The sequence below is a fragment of the Natrix helvetica genome (genome assembly GCF_964273705.1).
Source record: "Natrix helvetica genome assembly, chromosome: 3".
Taxonomy (NCBI): Eukaryota; Metazoa; Chordata; class Lepidosauria; order Squamata; family Natricidae; genus Natrix; species Natrix helvetica.
This window is the reverse complement of record NC_138549.1, coordinates 66,420,554-66,443,194: the sequence shown is the minus strand read 5'-3', so window position 1 is coordinate 66,443,194 and position 22,641 is coordinate 66,420,554. Positions and strand designations below refer to the sequence as shown.

The 22,641-nt window shown below is 35.1% G+C and overlaps 1 protein-coding gene across 13 annotated transcripts in view; it reads right to left on the bottom strand.

Annotated features, from left to right (window-relative positions):
- Window positions 1-22,641, bottom strand: part of CEP350 (centrosomal protein 350) — a 93,782-nt gene that overhangs the window by 30,104 nt on the left and 41,037 nt on the right. For all 13 annotated transcript variants that reach the window (XM_081947367.1, XM_081947374.1, XM_081947368.1 and 10 more), the window contains 13 exons: window positions 21,459-21,645; window positions 19,774-19,979; window positions 19,503-19,666; window positions 18,552-18,662; window positions 17,573-17,713; window positions 17,349-17,482; window positions 16,589-16,708; window positions 14,515-14,669; window positions 13,616-13,809; window positions 12,340-12,524; window positions 11,544-11,631; window positions 5,612-5,755; window positions 4,271-4,422 (listed from right to left, as the gene is read on the bottom strand). In XM_081947367.1, the coding sequence (XP_081803493.1) occupies window positions 4,271-4,422; window positions 5,612-5,755; window positions 11,544-11,631; window positions 12,340-12,524; window positions 13,616-13,809; window positions 14,515-14,669; window positions 16,589-16,708; window positions 17,349-17,482; window positions 17,573-17,713; window positions 18,552-18,662; window positions 19,503-19,666; window positions 19,774-19,979; window positions 21,459-21,645 (1,981 nt within the window). The remainder of the gene's footprint in view (window positions 1-4,270; window positions 4,423-5,611; window positions 5,756-11,543; window positions 11,632-12,339; window positions 12,525-13,615; window positions 13,810-14,514; window positions 14,670-16,588; window positions 16,709-17,348; window positions 17,483-17,572; window positions 17,714-18,551; window positions 18,663-19,502; window positions 19,667-19,773; window positions 19,980-21,458; window positions 21,646-22,641) is intronic.

The window sequence follows — 22,641 nt, the reverse complement described above, 5'->3', positions numbered from 1 at the left end:
CACATAACTTACAACCAATGAAAAACAAAAAATGGACAATTGAGGATACAATTTAGTATCAAATTATACTACAAAATATAAGTGAACACTTCTGCTACTTTGCTGGCTGGATTTGGATGGTTCAGTGTAATCAGATAACCCAACTAACTATTGGGTTCAACTGGAACCCAATATTTCCAACTCTAAAGGTTAAGTATAGAGATAACATAAAAACAAGACAGAGACAAGTATGTTTTATATATGATATTTTTCACATGCAAGCATCCTCCTAGCTTTCCATGTTTGCTGGGTAGGAAATTGCATGTTTTATATATCTTCAAGTTAGACACAGGAAAGGGATCTGATAGAAAGGAACTTTCATATACAAGCATTCTTTTCTTGGCTACTTAGAACCTCTTTTTTTATATAAGAATTTGTCTACAAATAAACTATTAGGCTGAAGTCCCTGACCAAATTTATGGGGTCTACTATGGGACCAGAAATATTCTTGCAAAAAAACCCAAACCAAACAACCTCTGCAATGATGTACATAATATCAGATACTTTTCTTTATAATATTATTTTATTGCAATAGGTGTGATTAGAGTTGGAGCAGGCAGCAAAAAGATATCTATCAGCACATAGACATTTCACCTTGGCTCATTTAGGATTTGAGACATATAGCAATTTATAAAATATAGAGCTATATCTTACTGTTCTACAGTAATCACTCCCAAATCAAAGTGATCCCAATTCTTACTCTCTTCGTATATTTACTGTGAAGTACTCCAAACTTCCTTCCTTTCCTTTCCAAATAAAAATCTTAAGTTTTACTATTGGTTAGTCACTACAATATTTATTTCTACTACAAATACAAGATGTTTCTGCAAATTGTAGAAAAATGCTTAAAACATTCCAGTAGTTTGTGAAGTTTACCACTGTTTTTTTTTAAATGAAACGAGTGCCTCAGATTCTCCACATTCACTAAAAATAAAAAGTCTGAATGCCAGAGGTGTATGTTATAAAGTCTGAAAAATTCTGAAGTAATGGCCAATTAGCTATCAAGAACAAATGAAATAGGTTCAAAATCTATGTAGTTCTAGTGTTTTCTTCCACATTAGCTAACAATTTTCTCTCCATTCTCTTCCCTATTTCTTACATCATACAAAACTCATGAAAACACTCCAAGTTATTTCAGGGAAGATGCAATTACTGAAAGAAACAACAAAAATATTCTGAATTCTGACTTGAACTCACTTCTATGGATTTGAATTCTTATTTGGGAAAGAAGAATTTCTATTGTTATGGCCTTATACAAAGCTAATTTTTAAAAAAAAACCAATTTAAAAGAGATAAAAGATGCAATTGAATAATTTTGTGCTGCATGTAGTTAACAGTATTCAAAACAGACTTTCCTAACAAATAGGACACTAAAAGAGAATTAAATTTCAAATCCTTCGTCTAAAGTTCAATTTTCCAAAACTGTTTTGTGCATGATCATAGAATCATACAATCATAAGACTGGAAGAAACTTTGGAGGTCTTCACGTCCAACCTCCTGTCCAGGACAGGAGGAGTCTATATACTATTCTGGACCAATGGTTGTTTAAACTTTTCTTGAAAACTTCCAGTGATGTAGCACCTACAAGGAGGCAAATTGTTACTGCCAAAAAATTCCTCCTCATTTCCAGGTTGAACCTCCCTCTGACAAGTATCAACCCATTGCTTCTTGTCCTGCTCTCAGGGACTATGGTGAATAAATTTATGCCCTTTTCCCTGTGACAGCCTTTCAAGTGTTGGAAGACTGCTATCATGTCTCCCCTGGGCCTTTTAAGTAAAACATATCTAGTTTTCTTAACTGTTCATTGTATGAGGCATTGTATTAGCCTCCAAGCCCATTATCATCTTTGTTGCTCTATTTAACTGGTTAGAGATTGTCAGCTATCTACACAGAAATGCCTAACTTTATACAGGGAAAGAAAGAGTTCTAAAAGAACTCCTAATCATTTAAAATTGAACAGGGCATGCTCAATCAAAGAATCTACCACTGAAAAAGGTAGAAAGTTACCTGACCAATTGGTTGTAGATATACAGCTGGAATTTGGGATGGAGGTTGGGAAAACAGACACTGAGAGAAGCCCAGTGGTGAGACGTAAAGACAGAGAAGAAGTAGTGAACAGGAGAGCAGTGTCTACAAAATAAGGAGGAAGAGTTTTAAGCCGATAACAAGAAACAGACAGAAAGCAAGAGCAGGAAAAGGTCTAGCAGAATTTTAAAGGAATCTCAAGTGTCAAACAGCATCATCCATCAACAAGTAGAATCTTTCAAACTGCAACAAAAAATAAACATCTTAAAATTCTTCATTCCTTGTCAATTGCTCCGTTTCTTATACTAGCAACTTTATTTTATTATGGTATAATGCTGTAGATAATTCTTCAGTTGTTTAAATAACTACATTTAAGGGCAATTCCAATTATTCCTTTAATAGTGCATTTTAAAAAGCTTATTACACTATTTTAATTAATTACTCCAACGTTTCAAGTTGTGTTGTATTTATTGTATTTACTGTATTTATACCAATAGCAATAGTACTTAAGAGTTATATACCGCTTCACAGTGCTTTATAGCCCTCTCTAAGCGGTTTACAGAGTCAGCATATTGCACCCAACAATCTAGGTCCTCATTTTAACAACCTCGGAAGGATAGAAGGCTGAGTCAACACTGAGCCTATGTTCAACTATTGAAAGCTAAATTAACAAAATCCAAAAATTAAACAAAAGCAGAGTTTTAGCTCGTAAGATTGCTTAGTTTAAAAATGGCTCAAATCTTTATGTAAACGTAAGAGTTTATAGGCTGTCATTTTGCTTTCATTTTCATATATTGCATTGTAGCATACAGCAAATTTTTAAATGCCTAACCAGAAAAGTAGCAAAAATTAAGGAAAAAAATAATTGAAAAGGCTTTTAGAGCATAGAAGCTACTACTAGCGAAAGATAGTTAAGAATTTACAAAGATAAGATCAAAACTAATATCAAAAGAGATTAATTCTTTGACAGAGCATGCTCCTATTCACATGCGAACCATTCAATAGTCTTTTTGTCTTCATTATCTAAAGATCAATTATGGTACGCCCCAGAATCTTTATTAGCCAAAATCTTATTATCCAACTCATCCTCACCATTTAATATTTTTTAAAAAGCTATGCTAATTTTTTATATGTTCTTCCCAAACTAATATAATACCCTACCTAATTATGCATTATTTAGCATTAATATCTGTATCTTGCTTTCTTTCCTCACTCTAAATGCATATTCAAAAGCTTTACTAAATTGACTCATTGGAAATATATTTCTTTTAATAAACAGAGGGTAATTGCTGTTCTTCCATAATCTTAAAAACTTGAAAGATTACTTTTACCACCATATTATTTTTCTTCTATTATAGACTGAGATCCTTTTAAAAAATGTGACTAGAAGTCCCAGGCTCTTAAGATATTACAAAAGTCATAGAATTTTTGTGTTTTCAGAGTAGTTTCTTGAAGGGTTGTGAAAAATTGACAGATTCAATTTTACTATTGAAACCTAGGAATATATATAAATGTCCTATATGTATTCTAAAATATCATGCAATAAATAAATACATTATGATTGAATTTTTTACTACTACATTCAGTAGCTATCTCACACAGTGCTATACCTTTCTTTTGTTGTGAAGGAAATATTAATTGCACATTCTGTACTATAGAGAGATGCGCATTACTACAAAAACCGATTACCACCCACAAAATTATTAAAATTAACTCAATACCGAGTTTCAAATTCCAATATTCTATAGTAAAAATCCATTTTTCTCTTGATGACTTAGAATTTTCAGGCATAAGAATATATTTTGATTGAAGAGAATTCAAAAAGAAAAGCAAGTTTTTAAAAAGCTTTATACAAACATTATATTGCAGCAAGAATTCTGCATTAAAGTAATATAACTGTATATAAAATTCCTGTCTGTATAGCTGCTGCACCAATTGTAAGAAGGGGCACGTACATAGATTCAATGATAGTACATATGCTTTGCCTGCAGAAAGCCGCATATTCATTTTCTATTATTACCGGTTAAGCATTATTTCAGGTATCAGGAACATTAGTTTTTCATGCCTATTCATGATGGAAAGGCACACTGTATATTCATGTTTATTAATACATTTAAGCTACCAAACCACTATCAAGACTAAGCTGAAATTCCGCAATAGCTGTTGGAAGCCATTTCTATTAGGAATAAAACAAAATACAAATTACTTCTCATCCATTCGTCTCCGCATTTTCTTTAATTTCTGCATGATACTACTTGTCTCAGAGCTGGAAATGGAGGAAGGGCTATAGGCCTCTGCATCAGTTGGCTGAGGGCTTGAGGAATGTGTTTGTTTGTTATCATCTTCACTGCGATGTTCCTAAAGCAAAGAAACAAACAGAAATCATTTAAGAAGTCAGATGAAAACTGTACTAGGTTTTGGATTTGCCATATGCTCAGATGGGGCAATGAAAATTTTCTTCAGATTTCTGCAGAAGAATTATTTCTAATGCTGATAAAAAGGTTGAGAGTTATCAAGACAGCAAACAGAACTTTTTGTGAATTGAGAAGCCTTCTGGACAGAAAGAGTACTGTAGAAGCAAATGGACAAGTTTTGCCTCTCTAAAATTGTCTATAGGTTTCTAATTTGAAATTAAAGCTGGAAATTTTGCAGTATAACTTTTTATAAATATTATTAAATCAGAGGTTTTTGAGTCTAGTTCTCTAGATTAACTGTTTCCAATCCATTGTTCTCCGTGGAACAAAGTCTGACACTCTGTTTTCAAATCTTCTTTATAGGTAGTCCTCATTTAGCCACAGTAATTGGGACTGAATTTTTTATTGCCAAGCAATGTAATCATAAAGAATAATGTCACATGACCATGCTGCTTAGTAACAACAGTTCTGGAAGTATCTTTTATCATTGTTAAATAAGGACCATGTGCATCATTAAATGAGAACCTCGTATTAACTGCAAGCTCTGACTTCCTGCCAGCTTCCCCACTAATTTTGCCAAACGAAAGCTGGCAGGAAATATCGCAATCATATGAGTACAGGGGCAGGCAATGGTCGGCAATCTGGGCCAGTTACTCACGTGATGGCAGAGATACTATGACAGGTGGAACTTCAAACATTCCTAAGTACTGTTCCTTCAGCAGTACTACAAGTTGGAACAGTCACTGAGTGAATGGCCATTAATAGAGGACCGTCTATATTTTATTTTTTTAAAAACAGAAATGTTAACTTCTAAAAGGGAAGGGAATGGCTTTTTAAAAATAAAATTTGCTGGTAACCAAAATACATATGTGGATTAAGAATGATGATGTCGTATCACTTTCAGAGTTAGGGTTCTTGTATCAATTATACACACAGTATAACCAACATTAAAGGTTAGCCCCAAATCTAAGATGATTACAGTTACAATCATTACACTAAGAAAAATGAAGTTCATTTATTCTTTGTAATTTAAGAATGTCACAAATTTTATTCTTCAAATGAAATGCTGTTTCATTTGACAGTGTCAACTGGATAAATAAAATAAGCAGAATAATTGCTTTATAACTTATCACCTTGTTTTCTCCTGCAAACTTGAGTTTTTCCTGTAATTTCATAGTGGTCTGGCGTATCCGTTTAATTTCTTCCTGCTGTTTAAGAATAAGATGCCTTTCTTTCCGTGCTGCCTTATTAGCTTCCTGAAGGCGCTTAATTTCTGCCTTTATTGGTAAACAGGATAAAACATTACAAAAAATAAACTGTTATTTCCTCATCAGTTTACCTCTTAAATATCCTTGGTTTTTCATTTTTATTCTAAGCTGTGCCACACTTTACAATTTTCTGCTTGTTGCTTTTATCCAAAGTTTATTATATGTTTATCCCAATCCCCAAAGAATTCTCCACTCTCTCCTTCAACTTTATATACTGTCATTTTATTAATTTTGTTTTTAAATTTGTATGTAATCTATTTTCTAAAAATGTAAATATTATCTCATCTTTCCCATACCAATTTATCTTATACACCATTTAGTACTTACTATGAATTTGGTTTCTCCCTCTTTATTCTTTTTTCTGAATTCTGTGTATCACTATCACTTGTTATTTTTAAAACAGTTTTCCTAGGGCAAGTTATAGCAATAGAAATTCATTGATAAATTTCTTAAAACTAAAATTAAAATGAAGAATCCTCAGCTTTCAATTTTCTTTACTGTCAATTTACTTCAATTTCCTTCAGATCCAAAGCTTGTGAGCAGGGGCAACATCTACTGAAGCCTATTTGCCCCCAAATAGTGTTCATTGGTAGCAGTTTGCTTCAGGAAATTTCCCTTGCAAATGGCAATTTTCCTAGTCTATGACTTTGTTAAAAAGTTTAATTAAGAATTTTCCTTCACATCCCTGTGGTAGTTATGATTAGTGTGGGGGTGGGAAATAGTATTCCCTATACTTTCTCTGTATTTGAGTATTACCGTATTTTTCAGACTATAAGACGCACCAAGGTTTTGAAGAGGCAATTTTTTTTAAAAGTAGGTAGGTAGATAGACGGATAGAGGGGGAGAGAAAGAGAGAGAAATACAGTAGGTAGGTAGGTAGGGAGAGAGAGAGAGAGTAGGTAGGTTGGTGGGTAGAGGGATAGAGAGAGAGAAATAGAGAGAGAGAAATACAGTAGATAGGGAGGGTGGGAGGGAGTAGTTAGGTAGGTAGGTAAAGGGAGAGTGAGAGAGAAATACAGTAGGTAGGTAGGGGAGAGAGTGTAGGTAGGTAGGTAGATAGAGGGATAGAGAGAGAAAGAGAGAAAGAGAGAGAGAAATACAGTAGATAGGTAGGGACAGAGAGAGAGTAGGTAGGTAGGTAGGTAGGTAGGTAGGTAGAGGGATAGAGAGAGAGAAATAGAGAGAGATAAATACAGTAGATAGGTAGAGACAGAGAGAGAGTAGGTAGGTAGGTAGATAGAGGGATAGAAAGAAAAAAAGAAAAATACAGTAGATAGATAGGGAGAGAGAGAGTAAGGTAGGTTGGTAGAAGGAAGGTAGAGAGCGAGAAATAGAGAGAGAGAAATACAGTAGATAGGTAGGGAGAGAGAAAGTAGTTAGGTAGGTTAGGTAGATAAAGGGATAGACAGTAGGTAGGTAGAGAGAGTGTAGGCAGGTAGGTAGAGGAAGGGAGGGGGGAGGGAGTGAGGGAGGGAGAGAGAGGGAGAGAGAGAGAGAAATACAGTAAGTAGATAGGGAGAGTGTGTGTGTGTAGGTAGGTAGGAAGGTAGAGGGATAGAGAGAGAGAAATAGAGAGAGAGAGAAATACAGTAGATAGGTAAGTGTTTCTGCTAGCACAGCATTTGATCAACGTAATTCTCATCAATCAATTAAAGAGCTTTCCAAAAGGAAAAAAAAGTTTTTTCAATCTGCAAACCTCCCAAAATGGGCCAGTTTCCCCCCCCCCAAAAGGCATGAATAGCCTTGGGGGGGGCTTGCATAATGCTCCTGGAGGGTGGGGGGCAAAAACAAGCAAAAAATGGCCCGTTTTTTGCGAAAACGGGGTTGTTTTTGTCAAAAAAATTGCATGCATAGCCTTATGGAAGCTTATAGAGTGCTGCTGGGAGTTGGGGGAGGGGCAAAAAACGGCCTTTGCTCATTTCTGTGCTCCCCAGCCCCCAGGAGCTCTCTGAAAGCCTCCATAAGGCTATGCACGGCTATTTTGGTCAAGGGGCGGGGCTTCTGGAGGCAAAGAATGCTGTATTCGGTGTATAAAACGCACCCAGATTTTCAGCCTCTTTTTTGAGGAAAAAAGGTGTGTTTTATACTCCGAAAAATACGGTATCTGTTTGCTTTCTATAAATAATTTGTCCTGCTTTGTGGGTGTAAATGTGTGATTTGTCACAAAGACTGAAATGTTCCCTACCTTTGCACTAAGATTCTTGGACAAGTGATTAGCCACAAATGACTCTAATTGAGAATTTCCATCGCTAAATAAAGCTGTCATTAGGTGGAAGATCATGTACCTGCTTAGGAACTTAGGAACAACTTAGGAAAGGAAGTATCAACAGTTCTTGTTGTGATCAGGACCACACAGTCATGAGGTGAGTACCTCATACTTCTCCTGCACAGCCACCTTACCTCTACTTCTATTCCCACCTATATCTCTCCCACCTCTGCCTCTTTGATCTTCTTGCACTCTGTAACCACTTACATGAAGGCCATGCATGAAAAATGAGCAGGGGCTTCTGTCTGGGTGCACTTCATCAGCAGCAGGAGGAAGAGAGCAAAAATCAGCTGGGGCAGCAAGTGTATGTACTGAAGTGCAAGGCAGCCAAAAGGAAAGGAGAGACAGATGGGGAGATAGGAGCATGGGGAGAAATGAAGTGCATGCTGAGGTCAAAATGCTGGTGGGTTGCCAAGCTCCCAAAATTTTGATCATATGGCTGTGAGGATGCTGGAACAGCTGTAACTTTAAGGATGGGTGGTACAGATATTCATCAACTTACGACCATAATGGAGCTTCTCCATTAAAGTCATATCATGATGGTCACTCAGCTCAAATGATCGCTTTACTTAACAACTCATATCCCTACTCTCCCTGATGTGGTTGTTAAGCAACTGCATGGGCCATTAAGCAGAGCACAGGGTCCCTCATGTGTAGGAGGGACTTGGAAGGCTTAGTACAGGGCTAGGCTTGCCTGCCCTGGGCTTCCCGAGGCCTCCCCACCCTGAGGCATCCTGTGCTCTGCTTCCTGTTTCTCAGATCTAGTTAACTACTGCAAGAAGAGACTGACTATAAACAGCAGCATGATGAAGCAGCAAGAATGGAAGAGGCAGTGAAATATCTACAAGAAATACAGTTTGCCTACAAGCATGAACTGGTGGGACCACAAAATAGACCCCGTAAAAGAAAATGACGAAGCTAAAGTACTCTGGGATTTCAGAATTCAAACAGAGAGACAAGCACCTGCCACATAACACCCAGACTTAACAATTAGAATAAGACAGACAAAAAAGTCTGGATAGTGGACAATGAGTACCTGGAGACAGCAGAATAGAAGAGAAAGAACTGAAGAAAATCACAAAGTATAAAGACCTGCAAATAGAAGTAGAAGAACTGTGGCAACAGAAATCAAAGATAGCACCAATAGGTGTCTTAGGTGCAATCCCAGGAGATCTGGAGCACCACTTGAACACCATCAGCATTGATAAAATCATCATCAGTCAATTGCAAAAGGCTTATATCTTGAGACCATTCTTTTAAAACCATCAAAGAACAACATTTCCCTAATCCAGGTCCTTGGAAAGAAAATGCCAAAGCCAATCTAAACATCAGGTTGATTATGAAACTAAGCATAATAATAATAATAATAGTAATATAAGCAGCGTACAAGTATCTGGGAATTTATAGTTGGATAACTTGAAGTATGGATAAGTTAAAAATGTGATTAGTAAAGTATACGACTGAAGAGTGAGAACGTTGCTAAAGACACAATTGAATGGTTGAAACACCATCAAAACCATCAATACCTGCACATTAATACCTCTTGTAATTATTAACTGGACATAAGCTCATCTGGATAGTTTGGATTGAGAAAAAGAAGCATGTGAATATTCATTATGCATGACATCCCTCTAGTGATATTGATAGATTATATCTGCCTTGCAGAAATGGATGCAGAGGTTCAATTCAAGTCAAATAAACTATCAAAGAAAAAAAAAGTTTGCATTGGCTAATTAAGTAAAACATAGCCAAGAAGAAGGATTGATGCAAGCAAAAACTGGAACTTACTGAATGGACAGGAAACAAATGTTGAAATAATGCAATAAAAATACAAACAGAATGCTGGCAAGGAAAAGCATTACATGCTCAATTTCTACAAAGATTTGAGGGCAATGTGGGTAAAAAGATAAAAACTGGCAATGGCTTATAACTGGAACATTAAAAAAACAAAACTGAAGTCTTGATTTTTGCTGCTCAAGAGCAAGCTAATGCAATCAAAGGTAGAACTGAAAAATGATCAAATGATTCAAAGTGCATATTGTGCAAAGAGGCAGAAAATAATTGTCTGAAATGGTATAGAGTTTCCTTCCTGAGCAAAAGGTTGGACTAGAAAACTTCCATGGTCCCTTCCAATCCTGTTATTGTTAAAAAAGAGTAGATCATATACTCAGTTTGTGTGTAAGAAGATCACATAAACTGATCATAAATAATGACATAACACAGTTGTCAAAATGATTCACTGGAACGGGAACTGTAAAAATCGAAAACTGATTGGAATATATAGTTGAAATAGTAGTCAAAAATGAGTAGATTAAAATACTATGGGATTTCCAAATACAAATGGATAAAGTCTTGGCACACAACACACACATTTAACTGTGGTTGAAAGTAATAAAATATGGACAATTGATGTGGCAATACCAAGGGATATAGAATAGAAGACAAAGAACAGTAAAAGATTACAAAGCATCCAAATCTGAAAATTGAAGTTGAAAGATTATGGCAAAAACCAGCTCCGATGGTCCCAATGGTTATTAACACGTTGGGTGCCAAAGCAAAAAATCTAGTACATTGGCGACATTTCCAATTGCAGTTACAAAAGGCCACACTAGTTGAATCTGCACATACCCTACGCTGCTATAGTATGATATCCTAGGTTCTTGGGAAGAATTCAGTGCACATGAAGGTCAATACCAGCTAAAGAATGGGCAGCTGTGATTTCACATGGTTCTGCATATAATAATTTATAGTTGTTAATTTTGGGTTGCCACAGTGTATAGTCTTCACTTTTAGAATAATATGTGCTGAAGTACTGTATCAAAATTGTCACTTTATGGGTCAAAATTGACATTTTCTTACCATTTATTTTACAATAAATGCCTTATGGCCAGTACTCCTATATGGTAAATTTAATTAAGAGAAAATACGTTATGTATTCACAATAATGTCAAATTATTAATATAATAATACAGTCTATTAAAATTAATATTTCTTTAAATAAATACGTATGACATTAGTACAAACTATTACAAGTTACTCCAGTATCCCAGAACCAGCCTCTTGGCAATAATGGTTATTTATGTCGATACACTAAATAAAACACAAGATAAGGTAGTATTTTGGATCAACCTTAAGTCAATGCCCTCCAATAAATATATTTGCGCTATTTGCACTAATTATGATTTTAAAAATTATGAATTTCAGAATATTTGCATACCCAATTAACAACCTGTTTAAGAATTAACTGAGTCAGAACTACCTCAAAGTAAACACACAATCATATGAACTCCAGTTCTTGATGAGAGCATCTATTCAAGTTTCTTGACAGGTTGAAAAAAGTGTGTTTTTTTTGGGGGGGGGGGGGTTTGTTTCCTATCCAATCTAGTCTACATCCCTGGAATTCTTGGGAGATCCTCTGTCCAAGTTCTAACAATGGCCAGTCTTGTTTGCCTTCTGAGAATAGCCAAGATTGGCCAGGTACTCCCACCTATGAGGCAGCTCAAAGCAATCTAACGTAAAAGTAGTGTTTACCTTCTCTTGCTGAAGTTTAAGAAGCAGGCCACGTTGTTTTTTCCGGATAGGTGGCATTTTATCATCTTCACCTTTATCTCGTAAATGTCTAAAAATAAGTAGCAAAAATAAATAAATTTCTTCCACTTCTGCATTGAATTATTTTCCCTCATTTTTTTTTCTTTTGCCGTTTTGCTTTTCATTGTATTTTTACACTATTTATAAAATACAGGAATTTTATCTCAATGTCAGCAAATGCATAAGGAAATTTGGAAGCCATTGTTTAAAAAACTTAATGTGAAGTGGGTGAGATAATTAAACATATGACACTATATTTAGAGCGTGTCAAATTTTTCAACTTTCAATTTCCAAACATTAGGGGAACTCAAAAGTTATGAAACACTTGGGGGATTGTAAAAATATTTTGTTTAATATAATTTAGATGAGCTTGGTAAGGAACTACATAAATATCATAACTTTTAAATATTTTGTTTGTTTCATATATTATAGGAAAAGTATAAATAATCAAGGAAGCAAAACTGCATTTGAATGCAGACTTCATTTGAGAAAATATCCTCATTATGATGTAATGTATAAAGTCATAAATACAAAGATGGGGGTGGGTGCAAAACAAACAAAATTAAAGACATTGTGGTCGTATTAAAATTGCAAAGAACTCTCCTTTGCTTGCTATCTCTTTCATAGCATTCATGAAACATTTGCAATAAGAATTTAACGTAAATTTAAAAAATCCCGAAATCCTTAGGATGGGTAAAACTCTTGGTTATGTTATACACCATGGGGTTTCCAAATTTACCGTTTCTGGTGTTCTAGCCAAGCTAGTTCAGCCTTAGTCTTCTCTTTAAGTGCCTTTTCACGTAATCGGAGCAGAGAAGACTGGTGAGCAGCTCGCATTTCTTCTTCTCTCATGTACTGACGTACCATTTCCATTGTAAATTTAGAAAAACTGTCTTGCCCTCCTGAAAATGGCAGGTTTAGTTCCTGATAAAAAAAATAAAATAAAAAATAGTTTCCCCAGAATTTACAATCTCTTTACTGGGGGAAAACTGTTTATGTTCCAAACTGTTGATGTACTTTTATACTAATCATTATCAGATTTCCACTGTTTTTATAAAGAAATACTGTTTTCTACAGTGCAGATACATTACTATTTTATGTATAAGGTATGTTCATTTACTCACTTAATAAATTTACATGTGAGAATATGAAAATGAGTAATTTGAGACAAGCAGCAACAGAATAACAGACAAGAGCATTAACGAAGTTGCAGTTGAGGCGGAAAAGGACAGGGAAACATGATTTTCTAGGTGCAAAGGTATTCCAGCATCTACTATCTTTCCCAGTGCACCTGGGAAGAATCCAACTATTAACTCATATGTTTTGCATATTTACAATATTATCTGACACAGGCTTTCTAGGAAGACCACAAGCAGAAGCTGGCCTCCTGTAATTCTATCTTTATAAAATGTCTTACTAAAATTATTAATTCAGCAAATGATATTTGGAAAAATGATTCATCTAAATTAGGTTTTAGATGACCACTGGCAGTGGTAAACTTCCAGAAATCTCTATAAATCCACCTCACCCATAGATACTTATTTTTAAAAACATCTTCATGAATTATGCCTATTATTTATTGAATTATTCCCTCTGCATTCAAGGAGATCATTCTTTTCATTCCCCATGAAAAAAATTATGGGACGAAAACCACAATTTGTGCAAAATGTTGAATCTCTAGCAGACAACATAATGATGAACCTTTGCAGATAGATTAGACCCAGCAGTGAGATTAGTGCAAAGAATGTCAGATAATGTCACATTCCGTGAGAGCTAGGAGACAGAGCTACTGTATGTATTTATTTCTACTGATTGTTTCACTTTTTATGACAAATGTTCTTCTAAGAGCAGTTACACATATATTGTATAATTCGTAACAAATTTAAAACCGCTAAAACAACTAAAACATACGCATCAACAAAATTCCTACACAATCAATTGGCAATTGGAAAACAGGCTTATACATTTTTTTAAGATTCCGAAAAATGAACAGCTGCAGCCTATTGAAATCTTGCCTTAATAGGTGACAGGGTAGACCTTGCAGGAGAAGCTTCCTCGTCAGAATAAACTTGGTGATTTCGTTTCTTCAGGTTGATTCGGCGGTGGCTCTCAGAAGGCAACAAGGACCGGAATGATTGTTCTTCAATCTCATCTTCTGTCATAGACTCCTCAAGCTTTAGGGAATATTCTGTGGCAATAGAAGTGGAATCTGAAAAGATACAATACAAGAAGGGGGAAAAATAAGAAATTCATTATAGAACAAAAATGTTACAAATAAGATTATGTTGCAAAAATTGAAGGATTAAATACTGACTGAATGGACAGAAATATAGATGTGCCTAACTATCAAAATTCCTGACCTTACTGGAATCTACTGAAAACTAAGTACAGGGATTGTAATATACATCCTTCCAAACCCAACCTCATTTCCAAGAATTCTATTTCTTGAAAATACCACAGAAAGCAACCAAAAGAATTATTTGTTTCACAGCATTCATACGTGTATGCATGCTTGAGATTAAATTTACTATTTTTTTCTTTAAAATGATGACAAGCAAAAGAAGAAGAGGAACTTATCCAGCCAATAGTTCTAAGAATAAGTATAAGTATAATCTTTATTGTCATTGTACTTAAATACAACGAAATTAGTTTTAAGGAGGATGAAAGCAACAGCAAGCCAAGACAACGTGGCATTGATGCTGTCAGACTGCAAGTTCTGCAGAGTCCAACAGATGGTTACTCAAAAACAAATATATAAAGAAATCAGGACGGTGAGAATGGGTAGGGAATTATTTTTATATTATTACCATGTAATCCATCAGCAAAACCATTGACACAGCAGTGGAAAGAACAGAGTTATGAAGCAAAAATTGACTGAGCATTGCTTTGGTTAAATACTGATCTGAAAACGAACCTCTCTCATCATGAATGGATGGGATACTGTTATTCTGCAGTGAATCGTTGATTGCCGTGGGAACGTCCTCCTCAATGGAAGTGTTTGGTTTTTCACGATGAGAAGGTTTCTTGGTTTCCTTAGAAGATGGACTTCCCTGCCGACTGCTGCTGCTACTACTGCATTATAAAAAGGCATACAGGAGTCCTGAATTAATACTGATGTAACGCACAGAATGAATTTGCACAGCTTCATGTTGTGTGTCAGGTGAACCAATTCCTGGATCCAGGGGCTCTATTCAAAGTCCCTCATGTGCTAGTCACCTCCCCTTTGGGCTTCTGCCATGTGTTCTACATGGGGCTGTCCTTGAAAAGTATCTGGAAACTTCAACTGATGGAGAATGCAGCAGAATGAGCAGTTGTGTGCATGCCCCTAGAGTGGAATACATTACATCTGTGCTCCTCAAGCTGCATTGGTTGCCAGTTCGCTTCTGGCTCCAATTCAAAGTACTAGTTTTTACCTTTAAAGCCTTTCATGGCACAGGACCAGATTATCTGAGGGCACCTCTTCACAATTACATCTTCCCATCCAATAAGGTCTGGCAAAGAAGGCCTGCTATGACCCCAACTGCTGGATTTATATTTGGTGGGTCCCAAGAAAAAGATCCTCTCGTCTGTGGTACGCACCTTGTGGAATCTATTCCTCCTTGGAAATGACATTAGCTTTATCATTTTCAACACTTTGCAAGTCTATCACTATGTTATCAGGCCTGCAGGTCCCAGGAGACTGGGGTGATTTTGTGACAGCTCCCTTACTGTGGTTAATAACATCCTCACCTCTTTGTATTTTAGTATAGTATTTTTAAATTGTGATTGTTTTATATATACTTATTGATTTCTTTAATGCAGTGCTATATACTGTCCCAAATCACTTTCTTGTGAGATTGGCAGCTATCCAAATATGATAAAATAAAAAATAATGAATTCAAAAATATGCACTTGCATTTTGTACTCTACACACTTCTCCCCTAGGAATTCATTTTCACATGACAAAGTATAAACTTAAAATTACATCTTTTAAAAATCCCCAGTTCCAATGTTTTTACAAGAAGCAGAATCAAATTCTTCGATAACCTAGTGATAACAAATGTTTTTAGTCCTGGAGAGCTAACTATAATGGCTAATATACACAGCTGATAGAATATGTTCACACTGGTGGCTCAAACTATTTTGAGAAACAAAATTCCTCAAGCACATAGTTGATTTTGCAAAATTTCCATTTGCCCCTGATACTTCATGCCTGAAAAGTTAGACTTAGGAGTCTCCCTACTTTTAGGGCTTGTAAGTGTATTAGGAATTTTTTTTAAATGTCAATGCTGCTATTAAGGGAGCCAATTTACAAAATAGCTCCTGTAAGGGATTCAAGCAGCAAAAATAACCATCTCATGAAGTGAAAACTGATATTATTCTGATGCAGTTCTACTATTCTCAAATTGTTCTAACTGGATTCTATTCATACCTATTTTGAGTTAAAATGGATCTGTTTGAATTTAGAACAATTTGAAACAAGCTTAGACAAGTTGTAATATTTCCTGCAAAGTCAAAAAACTGTTCCATTCAAGTCCAGAAATTGGCTACTTCAAATCCAAAATATTTCACATTCAAAAATTTCTGCATACTGTTTTTCAGAAATTTATTTCCCCAATTAGCTAGTATTTCTATTTTATTATTATTATTATTATTATTATTATTATTATTATTATTATTATTATTATTATTATTATTATTATTATTATTATTATTATTATTATTATTATTATTATTATTATTCTCTGCATACTGCCTCAAATCTTTTGATTTGACAGACCCATAAATCTAATGAATTGTTAAGGTTATTATTTATAAACCTAGCAATTGGTTTAAGAATACTTTGAGCTAGTTTTGAATTCACAAAAAGAGATATAGATGATTGTACATATTATCTGAGAGAAAGACAACCTCAACCTAGCCATCATTTCTTGCATTAAGTAAACCAAAATACCTTATTTGGTTGAATTTATACTTGATATATGATGATTATAAACCTTGGGTCTCACCTCTGATCATGTGTCTTTGATCTTGATGATTCTGAATAGCTATCAGATGTATGCAAATAATGACGTTTTGAGTCATTTGTCTCCTCTCTACCTGATGGCGTGGTGATTGAATCTGCTTTTCTATTAAAGAAAAGAGGAAAATTTGAATTATTTTAAAAATCACAGCAGTGTTTGCAATTGACTGACAAATAACTGAATAAAAATACAGTGTATTAAAGTTAAATAAATGGTAATTTCCAATGCCGTATATTTGTACAAGTATCAGCTTTTATTGTTCCTCTTTCTATCAAGTATAGGAGAACAGGGGAGGATTTCTAAACTAGCAAAGCTCTAAACACATCGTTCCGTGCTGCTTCTTTTTCACAACAAATGAGGTGCTTGAAAAGAGAAGGAAGTTTCATGCCAGAAAGCTTGTGAAATGGATCTAAATTGTTTGGAAAAACTCAAAGGCTTTTCCTTTCATAACCATCATTTTTTGGTGGGGGGGGGGGGAGAGCAAGTATGCCCCTATAAATCAAACTGCTTTAATACCGTGTACATAGTTATCCCTTCCCTACACGCTTGAGGCAAATTTATGAAAAAAAATTACCTAGTGAAGTGGCAACTTTCTATGATCAAGGTCTTCCTACAGGCCTATAAGAAGTCGGTCAATGGAATTATCAAGGAAATCTATTATTACAGATGCTTTGATGAGCTTTCCTTATTGAAATACCTTGACTAAAACTATTACAGCCCCAAATTAAGTTCCTATATAAAATACCTGTTCGTATTGTGAAGCTTTAATTGCTTTATGAATGCTGAACTGTGCTTCCGTTCTTGGTCAATTAATGTAGTAACTGGAGCTGCAGTAGTACCAACTGCATCAGAGATCTGGAAATGTGCAAGTTCTGTCATCTAATAAAAAACAGAGCAAAATACAGGTTTCAAATGTATCAATGAACTTCTTATGGGCTACGGTGTAAAGATCCACAGAAAACAACTCACTTCACGTATCTGACGAGCAGTATCTACAGTCAACAAGGCTGTCTCCAGCTGTTGAGTTGCAATCTTAGATGTGGTCTCCTGTAGAGTCTCAGCTGCCTCCTGATGAGATTGTGCCAACTGATGTAATGATTCGGCATGGGCCTATACATGGTGATACAAGTTTGCTTTGAAATCTACTTACTTTTACTAAAAGTGTAGCTGTGCTTTGACCTTAACCTTAACCTGAACATTTTTTCTCTTTGCCTTAGAGGAATGTTACCTTCATAACAAAATTTATTTCATTTACTGATAGGAAATGTAATTTTAAAATCACAGTTTTATAAATGAAGAATATGAATTCTCACATAGAAAGAAGGTGTTCTTTAAGTAAATAAATACAATAGCAGAGTTGGAAGGGACCTTGGAGGTCTTCTAGTCCAACCCCCTGCCTAGGCAGGAAACCTTATACCGTTTCAGACAAATGGCTATCCAACATCTTCTTAAAGACTTCCAGTGTTGGGGCATTCACAACTTCTGGAGGCAAGCTGTTCCACAGATTAATTGTTCTGACTGTCAGGAAATTTCTCCTCAGTTCTAAGTTGCTTCTCTCCTTGATTAGTTTCCACCCATTGCTTCTTGTTCTACACTCAGGTCCCTTGGATAATAGTTTGACTCCCTCTTCTTTGTGGCAACCCCTGAGAAGTATGTTGCTTCTAAGCTGGTAAGTGGTTCAAAAACAAGTAAAAATCATCAAGCTGCAACCCTGATTCTTGAACAAGAGAAGTTATAATAATTTAGAGAAATACTGGCAAAATATACCACTTTGTGAAGAAATGCATTTGCTAATCACTAATGCCTCTCATCACTAACACAATGTTCCAATATATCAAAATACTGCCTATTATTTTCAACTACTATCCATTGCCATTGCCAGCCATTTCTCTATGGAAAAGGATTCTATTTTTGTTTTTTCCCCAAGCTGTTTAAAATGCTACATTACCTGAGCTGTTTTTTGTTTTGCCTCTTCCAGATGCCTTTGATTTTCCAATATCTCTTGCTCTGCTTTAAGCTTTAGAAGAGCCAAGTCCCTCTCATGCCTCTGCAGCTGGGACTACAGGTGAAAATTTATTTTATATTTATTCACTTACATTCTTCCTTTTTATAGAATTATGCAAAAGGGTTGTACAATTTGCCATCATTTAAAAACAGTAATGGCTCCTTAACTTAATTCTAAATGGTTTTAATTTAGTAGCTGTAATATATCAGGTTTTTTATTATAATATAATTATAAAATAATGAAATAATTATAAAATAATTTGCTTTAATATTTCAGCATCTGCTACCTTAATACATTTTAGTACCAATTTCATAGTGAATAACCTATGTAATTAATTGGATTTATATAGCTGCCCATCTCACAGTAGTAACTCTGGATGGTTGTAAAATACAAAATACAATTTAAAATACAAATACCATAGTATACAACCCCTGGTCCTTAAGAATAAAACAGATATATATATATATAAATAAACAGATATATTATATAAATATATATAATAAATATATATAATATAAACAGATATATTATATATATATATATATATATAATTGTAGCTACAATCATTTTTTTAGGAAAATTAGATTTCAAAAATACACTACTGGAATAAAGATCCCATAATTATTGTTGTTTTAGAGAGTACCAATGTCTACCTTGGGTACTACTGAAATAAAATTCTCCCAGCCCTACTGTAAGTCTTCTAATCATCTGCAGAGATACTTTACAGAGAGTCCCAAAACTAAATAAAGCAAAAAATAACAACTTTTAGTTATTTTTACAGTTATTAATAGAAACTTTTTGTACATGAAGTGAAAGGTTTGAAGTTTCCAAGAGATGAAAAAAATGAAAATACATACTAAGTATTTTAAGGGATTTCAGATTCATTAATCTTACCTTTAATATTAGAGCCAGAGAAACACTTTCCTGCTGTGCAAGTGATATCCCTCGCACACGTTCTATATCAGAGATTTGGTGTACCGACTCTTCAATAGTGCTTAGGTAGTTAAGTTCTGCAGACAAACGATGCTGGAGACCAGCAGGTGAGTAGCGCATGGAACCTGTAAAATCAATACATAACTTAGTAAACAGCAACATGTATAGGCTCAAATCACCCTATATAAAATATAACGTATTTTATACATTTTTCCATTCTTTGCCAGCTCACCGTTCGGAATATTGACTCCAGTCCTGTTGTTTCCAATACTTGAGTCAGAGAAGGCAGGATTTAGCTTAGATGCAGAAGCTACGTTTCTGGAAGAATGTAAAGATCTATGCTTTTCTGCTGTATTTCCTACAGGATCCATTTTTTTCTGTATGTTTGGAGGCTGAGAAGAGCTTATTATAATTGGTGATCTAATTTTATCTGGGAGACTAAGCAAACAAAAAGTATTTAGAAAAAGTATTTATCCTTCAAAACAGAAAGCAGCAGTTTAAAATTATAGCTTAAAAGTATTTTCTATTTAAAGAACTAGTGATAATAAAAATTACAAACTAAATTTGTATCTTTTCATCAGTAGAACACTGGGACAGAATGAGAAAACATATTTCAAATACATTTGGATATTGTTTCCAATTCTACAACCAATATGTTTTAGATTAAAAAGAATAAAAACTTTGACAATACATTAGTTGAATTCCAAGAGAATTGAACAGCTGTACATGAAAGGGCTAAATACACCTATTTTCACATTATTTGACTTTATAGAACATACCTAAAATAATCTACAAACATCAATATGTGTACAATTAATATGCATTTATTGGAATAGGGGTTTATTATGGCTCACTGTTGAGTAAATATAGACTGTTAAATCTAAATTTGTTTCTGACCCAACCAGACCAATTTTAGCAAATGAGTTTTGCTCTTAGCATATTATTCATATATATAAAAACGGGAGGAGAAATAGTTATGATTTGATATTGACAATTGTTTTCTCTGTCATATCACTCAAGAAAACATAGGATCAGGGTTAATTTTCAGTAATTATTCTAAAGAAATCAAACTAAGTCAAAATTCAGAATTCTGGGATATTTGAAATAGCTTTCTCTTCAAAATTCAATTTGTCATATTTTGTTGTTTTTCTATAAGCTATTAAAAATGAATCATTTTCATAAAATCTTTAATGTCTGAGCTATTATCTTTTAAGCATTGGTTATGTTAGATTCCTTTTATTATATTATTTTATGATTTCTACAGGGGATGTTTTATCATTTGTATTGAGGATGTTATAAATTGCAAAAATATTTTTAATTACAAAGGGGTAAATCCTGATCAATCAACAAGTAAATGCAGAATTCTACACTCAGAGCACGGCCCATTAATCCACTCACTGCTTTCACAAATTATCAGTGGAAGCTGTATTAAATTTATGAGACCATTTTGAAAACTGACATAAGGAAAGGAAATATAGATTATGTCTTATGTTCCAAGAACACTGGTTCCTACTTTATATATAAATATACCAATATAACAGTAATATGCTGTTGTACTACTACAATACCTGAATTATAAACTACCATATTTTTTGGACTATAAGATGCACCGGTGTATAGGACCCACCAAGATTTCGAAGAGGTAAGGAAAAAAACGTTTTTGTCTTCCCCGGCCCCCAAGAGCACTCTGCAGACTTCCGCAAGGCTGGGGCAAGGCAAAAATGTCCCGTTTTTTGCAAAAATGGGGGGGGGGGGTTGAAGGTGGGGCTTTGGGAGGCCAAAAATGGCTGTATTCAGTGTATAAAACGCACCAACATTTCCACACTCTTTTAGGGGGGGGGGAAAGGTGTGTCTTATACTCCGAAATATACGGTATGCCATACAGTTTAAAATCAGACTTTGGTAATAGTATTTTACCTCATTAATGAGGGACCAGATAGTTCCTCTAAAATACTGTCAGAATCTGGGTTCACTTCTTGTTCTCTGTTAGATACTGTATTACTAGATAGTGAGTGTTTTGCTTGTTCCAAACCATAGTCTGATCCTATAGATGTTTTGCTTTTTTCCCAGAGAGAGGCATTTTGAAATCCATTTGATTCTGTCTCTGTAATGTATTTTTAAAAAAAATGTTGTAAAATGAATACAAAAAATAAGAATTCCACCACCAACTGATAAACACAGTGAATGTTTTTAAATTTAAAAATCATGAGATTTTTAAGCCAGCACTAGAGAGCTACAGTACATATCTGTATCTGAGAGTTATGCCACTCTCTCATTAAATCCCATTCATAAAACCTCTTGACTATCTTGAACTAATCATTCTCCATCTATCCTCTTTTATTCAGTGCAAGAATAAAAATTAAGCAGAGAGAGGAAGAGGAGATTAGATTCTAATAATTGCTAGGGGAGAACAGCAATATTTGGCAAGAAAGAGAAAGTCTGAAAGATACAATGTCACTGTTTACATTTACAGGTCCTTGACTTACGAACACAACCAAGACTGGAATTTTAGTTGCTAAGAAATGTAGTCGTAAAGCAAGCCACTGTGAGACCACATTGTTTAATGGCCAAATCGCAGCAATTCCTGTGGCTATCAATAAGCAAATTTTACCAGTCATTAGCCAAAGGCCCACCTTAATCCAAGCTATTCCGGGCTTGATTCCTTCCAATCCTGAGCCTCAATAAGGTAAGCGATTCTCCCCCAACTACCTTCCCCAATCTCTGCCGTTTTGGCCCCACTGCACCCTGCCTTGTGGAGTGCCAAACAGCCCCAGGACTATGTATTGCTGGGATTTCTTGCCATGCCCTGGGAAGCTGCAACTGTATCAGACCCAGTTTCTCTTGCCACCCTGCACTCTGAGACCCCTGCTGCCTTGTGCTCCGCTGCCATTTTCTTACTCTTGCTGCTGGTGAAGTGTGCCCAGCCTAGCTGTTGCACCATATGGGGCTGAATTTTGCAATGGAAAAAAAAGCACAAAGCAACTTGAAGGAGCTAGAGCATGCCAAAATATCCTTTTGGCATCATGCTCCTAGGCCATATGGATTGGCTTCTTGCTTTTTCTTTTTCTTTTTGGCATCACAAAGCGATTCCCCCATAAGG